Source organism: Curcuma longa, chromosome 16, assembly GCF_044706935.1.
Source record: "Curcuma longa cultivar G26 ecotype Majalengka, Jawa Barat chromosome 16, ITB_CL_G26_1.1, whole genome shotgun sequence".
NCBI lineage: Eukaryota > Viridiplantae > Streptophyta > Magnoliopsida > Zingiberales > Zingiberaceae > Curcuma > Curcuma longa.
Window position 1 is genome coordinate 9,840,509 of NC_133876.1, and position 10,740 is coordinate 9,851,248.

The 10,740-nt window shown below is 39.9% G+C and overlaps 1 protein-coding gene across 1 annotated transcript; it reads right to left on the reverse strand.

Annotated features, from left to right (window-relative positions):
- Window positions 1-107: 107 nt before the first annotated feature.
- LOC141848112 (protein NSP-INTERACTING KINASE 1-like) lies at window positions 108-4,180 on the reverse strand. The gene is made up of 12 exons (XM_074736230.1): window positions 3,959-4,180; window positions 3,506-3,852; window positions 3,297-3,429; window positions 3,142-3,213; window positions 2,919-3,062; window positions 2,757-2,828; window positions 2,615-2,674; window positions 2,149-2,246; window positions 1,780-1,929; window positions 1,348-1,689; window positions 793-1,172; window positions 108-714 (listed from the first exon to the last, which is right to left on the reverse strand). Exons 2-12 carry the CDS (start codon window positions 3,645-3,647, stop codon window positions 391-393), a joined length of 1,917 nt encoding a protein of 638 aa, XP_074592331.1. The 5' UTR covers window positions 3,648-3,852; window positions 3,959-4,180; the 3' UTR covers window positions 108-390.
- Window positions 4,181-10,740: the final 6,560 nt, after the last annotated feature.

The window sequence follows — 10,740 nt, forward strand, 5'->3', positions numbered from 1 at the left end:
GAAATTTTCATTTCCCCACCTGAAGTTTGTATCTGATGTTTTTATGATTTTTTAGGTGTTGTATCAGAATTTGTACTTATATTTAGCACGAAATCTCTCAGTTGCACTGAATCAGAAAATCCTTCACTTTCATTCCTTCAGAGAAAAAAAAAAAGGCTACATACAACAAAAATCCATTGAAACAGCAAATTGTTCTTGAGTTCCTTCATCACTCACTGAACAATCATCAAAGATCAAACTTTTTAACAATCTCACAACTATTTTATCCATCTCATCCTGCTCCAAGTCTGAGCTTGCTGTTTTTATGGGATGCCCACATCCGACTTGGCACGCCCACAGGTTCAGGATCAAGCATGGTGTTCGCTTTGCGATTACTGTTTTCACTAGCTGTCACCTTGGCCCGGAGAGTTCGATCGCTTGGACAAGCAACGACGAATCATCGGTAAGGTTAGAGTAGCATCTCTCCGCGAAACTGAATTCAGGCATCTTGAAGCTCTGGGAGTTGACTCTCTGTGAGGCTTCCCATCTCTCCACCAGGCCATCGCCTTCGAGCATTCGGACGACTTCAGACATTTTGGGCCTGTGGCCAGGGAGGAACTGTGTGCACAAGAGCGCAACTTGCACAATCTCTTCAAGCTCAATCAGATCGTAGTTGCTCTTCAAGTTCTTATCGATGAGCATATCGAGCTTCTTCTCTTGATGGATCATCTTCACCTGAATTCATGGTGAAGCAAGCATAAGCGACTAATCTATATGATTAATCTAACAATTGAGATTCTCATCATTCTTTACCCAATCGAGCATGGTGCCTTTCTGGTTCACAGACTTGCCGAATTCTAAAGCTGTCCTGCCAGTGATGAGCTCGAGTAGGAGTATTCCGAACCCAAAAACATCTGTTTTTTCGGACGACTGTCCAGTAGAGAGATACTCCGGAGCAATGTGTCCAACGGTGCCTCGAACAGCAGTAGTTACATGTGAGTCCCGGTGATCCAAGAGCTTTGCTAGTCCAAAGTCACCTACGATGGCTTCGCAATAATCGTCTAGCAAAATGTTACCAGCCTTTACGTCTCTGTGAATTATCTTCGGATCACACTGCTCGTGAAGGTAGAGTAGACCTCTTCCAGCTCCCAGTGCTATCCTCTTTCGAGTAGTCCAATCCAATGGGGGTTTTCCTATATCAACAAGAAATGGATTAAAGGATTTACCAGATTTATGTATCAGGAAGTGAATGTTGACCGACTAAATAATCACTTTTTAAATTTCCTCATAACTTCAACTGCGTGAATCATTTGAAGCAACTATAAATCTAATTATAGTAACCATTAGGTTTTGTTCTTCAGTGGTTACCTTTGAGTCGAGAAGCAACACTTCCATTTGACATATATGGGTATACAAGCAGCCTCTCGGTCCCAGTCATACAGAATCCACAGAGTCTCAGGAGGTTCCGGTGAACAGCCAGACTAATCATCTCAACTTCAGTCTGAAACTGGATCTCACCACCGACGGCGCTTCCATCCTTGAGCCTTTTGACAGCTACTAGAGTCCCGTCTTTTAGATGACCTTTATAAACTATTCCGAAGCCACCTTTACCGAGTATGTTCTTGCTGCTGAAGTTATCTGTCGCAATCTGAAGTTCCCGAAATTGAAACCGCTTTAGATTTCCAAGGCAGACTTCCTCATCATGTTGTTCTGTGCCAATTGATAAGATGATGTTCTTGAGTCAGCACTGATGTAGTATTTAAATGATCATGATGCTAATACATCTTACTCATTACTCACCATCGACATGGTAAAGAATTTGCTGGGTATGTCTTTGCTTCCACCAAAGAAGTATTCCGACACCAAGAACTACTAAACCGAAGAAACCAAAGCTGAATCCAACTGCCATAGCAACTTTATGGTTTCTTGGTTTTGCTACAGTCGTAGTGCCTTCATGATATATGAATGGAAGTTAAAATTGAAAGCCAGAAGACAAAAAACACAAATTAAGAAGCAAAAACATACTATAACATCTATAAACACCAAGTACACTATGTCAAAGATCAAAATCTGAATTAAATCTGTCACATGATCTTGTTTTTGATACATTTAAACAAAATATTCCCTAAAACAAAGAAAAAGAAATCACAAGATTCAAGTTTGACTAACTCTCTGAATTATTCAAGTCGTAGGACATCGGTATGGGGGTCATCCCGAAGCACTCTTTCTCCGAATCAATAGAACAAATTAAAGGATTTCCAACAATGCTGCAAAATTCAAAATATTGAGGTTATATAACAATCAAACAAGAGGGAACATTACTATTCTATCGAATACTGAAGTACCATTCTCAGTAGAAAATCAAAATTTTACACTGTTGAGTAGCAACAGTTCATATATTTGCCAACCTTATATAAATCTTAATTATCACATACAAAAGAGACATCAATTTCCAATGATAGTAGTATTCACAACATTGAGGTTATGAACGATACAAATTTTTAGAAACTGAGGGTCTACTCAATTGAATGCTCACTGACTATTCCATATGAGCAGACACAGCTCAAACAGTATACCACGTTTCAAATGATAAAACTAAAGACAAAGATGGAGAAGAGAAGCCAAATTTTCTTACTTGAATGTCTTTGCCGGAAAACTTGGCACAGGCCCACTCAAGTTGTTGTAAGACAAGTCCCTGAATCATGAAACAGAAAGTTCTCAGCCAAACAGTTCTTGTAGGGTAGTTCATCGAATAACAAGCTCATGTGATGGCTTACAAGAAAGCAAGTTGTGTCAGATTGGTCAAAGACATAGGGAATGCTCCTGAGAGACTGTTATTATTAAGCCTCCTGGTTTCATTTCACAAAGTATATAATCAAATCATGGATCCATAGCCTAAAAGGGCAAAATTAGGGCACACTACACCACTTTGTTCTTACAAGTACTGTAGATCTTTCAGCAGGCTTATGGAAGAAGGGATTTCACCAGTGAAGTAATTGTTGGAGAGGTCAAGCGTTTTGAGCTTTGAGAGCCTTCCAATCTCTTTAGGCATGGGTCCTGATATGTTGTTGTTTTGGAGGAGCCTGCAAAGTAACATGTCCAAGATGAGCAATGAAGAAAATATTCCCTAAACCAGTTCTAGTTATCCAAATCAGAACTCACACAATCTCAAGATTTGTCAGATTGCCAATGCTTGGAGAGAGTGTGCCGGATAAATTTTGGCTTGGAGTTCCTCTGAGAAGATGAAACTAGGAATCACTTGTAAAAACAAAGCAAGAACAAGAGAAAGGAGGAAAGAATGTGTGTAAGGCACTCACAGGCCGATGACTAAGTTCTCAGACGAACAGGTAACCATGGTCCAGCTACAAGGATCCACAGAGTTCTGATCCCAGTTCTCAAGAACACTGTGGGGGTCCTTCAAAGAGGCTTTGATTCCCATCAGCGCTTGAACTGTGAAAGCAAAACCCGAAGAAGAACACATCAAAGGGGAAGAAGGAACTGAAACCAAAACAGGTCGGCGCGTTACCTTCATAGTTGACGCCTTTAGGGGAGAGAAGCCCAGCAGAGGGAGCCCAAGAGAAGAGGAAAGCCACAAGAAACAGCTCGTGTGCATATTTACTCCTCCTTGGTCTCATTGAACCACCAGACTTCAGTAAGAAGCTTCCCATGATGAAGTGCTGAGTCCTGGATCAAATCATTAATGGCCTCTTCTTGTGGATTCTAGTCTTCTTCTCATGAATTGGAAGAAGAAGACTGCAGGCTTTGGTAGCCCTCTCTTTCTTCTTCCTCCTGATGCAGTCAGTGGTGAGTAAAGGAAGAGGAAAAGCAAGGGACACACATGCCTGCCACCTTATGATGCTGGAATGCTAGAATCTGGAAATGAGTGTATAAATAAACCAAAAAAATGAGGAAAATCCTTGCTTTATGGGAATGAGTGAGATATATACTTGGTCGAATGACTGCTATAAAGAGCAAATACCATGCGGATGCAAGCTGACAATTGCTGTGCAAGTGTGTTGAAGGGGAATTGTTCTGGCAGAGTAAACAATTGGATAAGAACTTGGACTGGGATGGGATACAGTTCATAAACAAATTGTTTGAAAAACAAAAATGGCATAAAGATAGGATTTTGGCAGTTGGGAGCGAGCAAACGGCGGATTTAGTTGGATATTAAAAAACTATACGAAATTCCAGAGCTGGTTTGTACGAGACCGAATCTAGAAGCAACAAAATATCACAAGAAAACTTAGAACAGAAAAGAAATAGGGCCAGAATAAAAGTTACAATTTATTGATAAAAGTGAAGCCATCTGCATGAGAAGAGGACAAAAGAGAGCAAGAGTGAAGATGGACAAGGCAACTTTGTTCAGTACCTTTCTCTCGAGCTGTCACAACTCGAAGACAAAATAGATGGATTGTGAAGCACCGTTGGATCTTGATCATGTCATTTTGGGATTCCTCAAACGAGGGAGGATACAGATGGAAAATGGCACGAGAACGGACTTTAATAATGTGTGTCATAGCTCATCTGAGAGCTCCACTCCACTGACTGGAAAATGGGAAACGCTATCTACAAACTGTGAAATGAGAGAGATCGATCATTCAGTATTTTAAATTGACAAATAGAAATCAGTAGTTAGTTTTGGTCAGTTTTAGAAAAAAAAATAACATGCAAACTGCAGTTGGAACTACACTTCAGGGATCTAAAATTCTAATAAACAATAATTTCTCTCGATCATGGTTAACAGTCAGTTAGAATGTTCACTTGTATGGTATAGTTTTGTTCTCTTTCTAAACCTTGATTGACTTTATGAAAATGGTGGAGACCAACAAACTTCTTTCAGGATGTGATGAACTTGTTCAATCTTTTGAAGCTCACACAATTGTGAACGAGATTATGGTTCACCTGGCTGACTTGGTGTCAGGTAAAGCTTTGCCTAGCATGTAGAAAGTAAGAAAGATTGATTTATATTGGTCCAAAGCATTAGAGCATCCAATTCACTAAATCATTTTATCATTTCATTTTAATAATGTTTCCAGCAGCATGTGATCACAAGAACAGTATAAACTATCCTTCTTTGATTTGATAGCCTAAGCAAACCTAGGCATTGTTTAAAACATTAGTTCATCCCAATGGCATTGTTTAATCCATCCCATTCAAGGCTCGCACGCCACTATGATTCCATAATTCCTTCCTGTGTGTCGAGCTGTTGGTGGGGCAAACTCACTCCAAAAGAATGGCGAGAAGCTCAAGAAGAATGGGCGAAGGCAGCATCTTTGTTGGGCTCTCTTTCCATCATTTCCATCCATAAAATATCGCCAAAGTGCTGCCTTCAAGCTCGCCAGAGCTGAGTGCGTCCATCTACTGTTTTCTTTTGGTTTATTTATTCTCCCGATGAAAGTTTCTCCTCAAACATGCACAGAACACTTGCCTCGGCGCACAGGGGCAAGCCAGCAGACTGTCAATCAGCGTGAAAGAGACAGCAAAAGCAGAGTAAGAGAGAGGGAAAAAGAACAACGGGAAAAAAAGAGAGAAAAGGACCAAGTGGGAGACCATGCAGATTGCAAGGAAAAAAAAAGATAATTGGACAAGAAATTTAGCATTTTAATTGGATTTTTTTCATAGTTTTTTACGCGTAGACATTTTTTACGGCTTGAGAAAAATTTCCTTGCAAGTTTAAAGAGCATGAAATTTTCATAGTTTTTAGCGAAGGTTGAAGAGTATGAACAGCTTCTGTTCCCTGGATTTTATAGCAGAGCATTTGTATCCGTGTTACTTTAAATTACTGTGATTTGTTGTATATTATTTTCGTTGAAAGCTTCAGATGTGTCATCGGCTTCTTAACACCAAAATGAAACAGAATCGATTAAAGGAGGATCGTGAAGCCAAATGAACCTGCAAACACTACTCTCGTGAGAAGGAAGGTCATGGGTGTCATAGTGCGACCACTCCAATACTTAAGTCAGCGAGCGAAGAAGAAGAAGACCAATAGAAATGGATTGTTTGTATGTACACGTACCTAACCTTGAAGAGAGATCTTTCCTATATATGCGAGAGGGATGTCATATCCCATCCTAATTACGGAGAATGTTACATTATCAGTGATTACCTTGTCAGAAGAAATGAAGTGGTCAGAGTGGAAGTTTCATCGTTGGCATGCAATTGAAGGGTCATTTCGAGCGTGCTTGTTAGAGTATGGACTATGATTGATGGCAAAGGCATGTCAAGGGGAATGATGATCTTTATGTATGATAAGAATAATAATGTTTAATGAAACAGGGCGCCAAGAGTTGAAGATTGTCTGAATCGAATCTGAGCCGAGTCCGTGTAGGGATGATGCAACCAAATTGACTGAGAAAAATCGGTCCTCACGAGGAGTCGGCTCGGGTCTAGGAGTCTGTCTCCACGAGGATTCGACTCGGGCTTAGGAGTCTGTTTTCACGAGGATTCGACTTGGGTCAGGGAGCCTGTCTCCATGAGGATTCGGCTCGGGTCTAAGAGCCTATCTCCATGAGGATTCGGCTCGGGTCTAGGAGCCAAGTCGAGTTCGGGGATGCAAGAGACTCGGTGGTTGAAATCGTGGACCAAGGATTTACTCTAATTATCCGTCAAGTCGACTGCTGAGGGCCGACACGAGGATCGGGCCGATAAATTGCCGAATCCTATGTCTCCCACTCAATCTACTCCTCACGGCCGTAACATATATGTTAGCGAAAGTGTTGCACACGGTTGCTAAATTAGCGTGAGGGACAAAAAAAAAAGAAGAAAATTATGAAACTAACCTTCTTTCACTTTTTGATCTTTAACTTCTTCAATCTCTATCTGACTTTGCTGAGATGCAACGACCATCAGCAGACCTTTCCAGCCTCCATCGTCAATCTCGTAGATGACGGACCTTGTTCGACCTCATTGACAGGAAGATCGCTACTGAACTATACACAGTTTCTCTTGAACTTTTTAGTGTCGTCATCTATCTACAGATCCTGAAAACAAAGGATATGTTCATCAATAAACAAACTTCCCAGCACAAAATAGCCCCAGCCTTCGTATTTCATTGAATGAGATAGTCCAAACTCCATAGATTATCACAGATATGATGCGGTACAATGACCAGCGGAATCACAGCTGTCTCCTTGCAGCAATCATGCAGTACAGTGATAGCCACCATTCCGAGATTCTGCTACGGCCAAACGTCTGCAAGAATCCAGCGACACTCTGGATGTTTCCTCAAGTATGGCCACGGCTATTCATGGACGTTGCCAAATCTTGCCATGAACAGAGGAGAAAGAGCAGAACAGGTAGATTCATATTTTTTTTTAGAATTTTAAAAAATGCTGAAGATTTCAGTTTTTTTTTTTGGGAAAAAAAGGAGTAAATTTTAGCATGTGAAAAAATTTCTTGACGTTTTATTCTTTAATTAATTCCAAACGAGTAAGATAAAGTCGCGAAGATCTTGGAACCTCTCCTTAATGGCGATGGTGATTGATCCCAGCACGCCATCGCAGACGCCAAAGTCGCCTTCGTTGCCATCGCAGACTCTCTCTCTCTCTCTCTTTCGTCCCTGTCGTCGCCGGCTCCACCGCCCTCGTCTCCTCTCTCGCCGGCTTCTTCCAGGTTGGTCGTCCCCTCTCCGCTCCCTTTTACCACATGAACGATCCATCACTCATTAGGGTATCCCTGTCGAGTTCCTTTAACTTGTCGATCTCAGATACTGTTTCCAGTTCCCATTTTACGATCTTCTTTGGTTATGATGTTTTACTTGATGGTTATCTTGCGGGTTTTGCTGTTGAAAAAGATCAGAAGAGAAGTAATTGTTGCTAGAATTTTAATTTGCACAAATATTCTCAAATCTGGCCTTGAATCTTGAGAAATCATTAACACTATACTTTTTTATGTTTAATCTTTATTTTAAAAAAAGTAATAATGCATTCTCTTTGCAGTGTTTAAACATTGAAGAGCAGGTCGAAGAGATAAACGCACACTATAGCAGCCTTCACATCATTTTGGAATAGCCCTATGGGACCAAGAACAAGTCACTTTTGGGGACCAGGCGCAAATTAGGGCTCCGTTGTTTCTGTATGTTCCCTACCTTTTTCGATGTGCTATTTCTCATATAGTTGTAGAAAAATATCTGCTCTGAATCTGCATTGAGTCACTAGATAGAATTGATGAGAAACGATAATAGCGAATTGGTTAAATAACTTAATCCTTTCATGTTGTGGCATCCGTACGTGTATAAATTATTTGATTTGATCATAGTTGTGATCGACATCATCGAGGGATGAGTGATTACAGACAGAGTGCTCTATAGAATTTCTGTCCGTTAATGTGCATCTTTGTGTTGTTCAACTTTGTTTAATGATTGAGGGTGAAAAATTATTTGCACATGTATTTATCAATTGATTGTTGATGGTGTCCTTTTTCTCTCGCTCGGGCTCCTCCTCTCCCTTTGCCTTTGGGGCAGCCACTTAGATCCTCCAATGTGCTCTCGGTGGCCTCCAAGTCAAAATGGATTGATGGGGAGCAACGTTGCCGGCATGGCCCTTTTGATGGTTAAGTTAGCCTTGAACTGAAAGACGAAACTTGTAGCAATGCGAGGGAAAGAAATGCTCAAAAGAAAGAGAAGAGAGATTGGTGGTGGAGAAGAGTTGCCTCCGTGTACAATAAGAAAACCATCATCCCTTTTACTTCCGTTGATCCTTATAGAGTCAACGGAAGGAAATCTCCACGTAGTACCTAATATTGTAGGGTCGTTGAAGGATCAAGGGTGATAGCCGTTAGACCGTATACTGACATTGTCGGACCATTGGTAGACAAATTGTTAGAGGTTGTCAGGTTGTTCAGAGTTGTCGGAGGTTGAGGTCGAGTTTCTGAATTTCCTGAGTCCAAATGGTAAATCGTTGGATGAATACCGAGTGCTCTGGAGAACATACTCTAAATGACTTTCTCGAGCATTGTAACTTTGTGAATACTGTAACATCTCAAGAACTGTAGCTCTGGTGGTACCGTAGCATCCCGAGAACTATAATTTCGCGGGTACTGTAGCATCCTGAGAACTATAGCAACGCCCTGAGTAATATAGCTTCGTAGGTTTTGTAGCATCCCGAGAACTATAGCTCCCGAGTCCAAGTAGGAAGCCATAGGATGAAGGCAGAATACTCGGGTGAGCAGATTGACTAGTCGATAGTGCTTGGGAAATGAGATTGACCTATTGAGAAGTGAGGCTAAGTGCTCAGGAATAACTCCGAATACCATCAATTGTGTTACAAAATCAATTCTTTTTTCTTCATTCATTGAGCTGGGCTATGTAGCCCGGCTGCATGCATCTTTTTAATATGATTTCTAGACGCAAGTTCTGTTTTCTTGAAAACTACATGCTTCCTATTTTTCTTGAATAAGTTGGTGGACTCCAAATCATTTGACTGCTTGGATAATTATTTTTGTTTAGAATAAATAATTTCAAGTTCTTTAAAGAAGCTCCGATTCAAGGTTATCTTATTCTTTCCACTGATCTTTGTCGTTTTCTCCTTATACTTGTTAGTCACCATTCAAAGACTTGAATCCAGTATGCTTTTAGCAATTCCTTCATTTACTATCACAGTCCATATTTTTCATCAAAAGTTCATTATACAATTTTCTTGATTTTCGAAAATTGTTGAGGCTCTTGAAGATTAAGGGCTTAAGGGCTGAATGACAATTAAATCAGAAATAACAATTATGTGTTTGCTCTTGCCCTGAACTGAAAATTTATTCTATTGTGCTGCAGAGCCATGTGTGTACTTTGCATGAGATTTGCATGGATGATAGGATGTTGTAGCTACCTGCTTCTCGCCTGGTGCAAGGGTGAGTTCCTTGTTCCTTGTCAAACTTATTCTATGCCTGAGAAAAACCAATCAGGAAAACTCAAGTTATTATATTTACTATTCGAAGGTAATGATGCTTCCTAGTATTTTTATAGTTATCAAGGATAACTTGTTTATTGAATTTAGAACTACTGCTTTGTTCATCTTAACTTTCAGATTACTCGAGTTTTTCATTTTAGCATCTCGCTTAGTATCAGTAAAAATAAATTTTGCTTCCTGTGGATCAATGATCGCTTAGTATCAGTAAAAGCTAATGTATATTCAGCAACTTGCAGGAAAATGTTATACTTGTTTATTATTTATGTATTCTGTCATTAATGACTGCATCCTTGATGGATAGAGGAGCCTTCCTTCCTTCCTTCCTTCCTTTTTAATAACAATTAATTCTGCAAAATTATTAAGCGGTTTGTATTTTTTTAGTGCAACTTCTGGAGCCTTTCCCTATTTCCCTTCACCCAACGCAATAAGTAGACAAAAAAAGGGGGCCTTTTATTTTAAAAAATTTTGGTCGGCGACTTAAAATTAAATGAATCTGTTGTGGACGATCACCCATTTTGATATTTGTTTGACATCCAAATAAATAACTCTGAAAATCCAACCACGAGCTGTTCGCTACCTCTACCCATCATGATTCTTTAAACATATGATTTTCTTTTCGTTGGAGATATAAAGTCTTTATTATTTTGTGTTATTATTAAAAATATAGTTCTAAAAATTGGAAGCAATCCAGTAAATAAATCGAGAGTTTATAGATTTCGTCTCATGTATCATCTTTTAAACAGTTTGGAACGGAAATCTTAACACGATGATACAGTGGTAGAAATCTACTTCGGATTACGGAGTGATAACGTCAAAGTCTTTTCTTCATTTTTTTTCGTGATGTGGTGTAGTTGATCTT

What these genes read in the sequence shown, in the direction of transcription:
- LOC141848112 (XM_074736230.1), bottom strand. Translation starts at nt 3,647, where the DNA reads ATGGGAAGCTTCTTACTGAAGTCTGGTGGTTCAATGAGACCAAGGAGG. An exon ending in CTGACAAATCTTGAGATTGT is followed by an intron (nt 3,063 to 3,141) that starts GTGAGTTCTGAT and finishes GTTACTTTGCAG; the next exon opens with GCTCCTCCAAAACAACAACA. An exon ending in TTTCCGGCAAAGACATTCAA is followed by an intron (nt 2,247 to 2,614) that starts GTAAGAAAATTT and finishes TGAATTTTGCAG; the next exon opens with CATTGTTGGAAATCCTTTAA.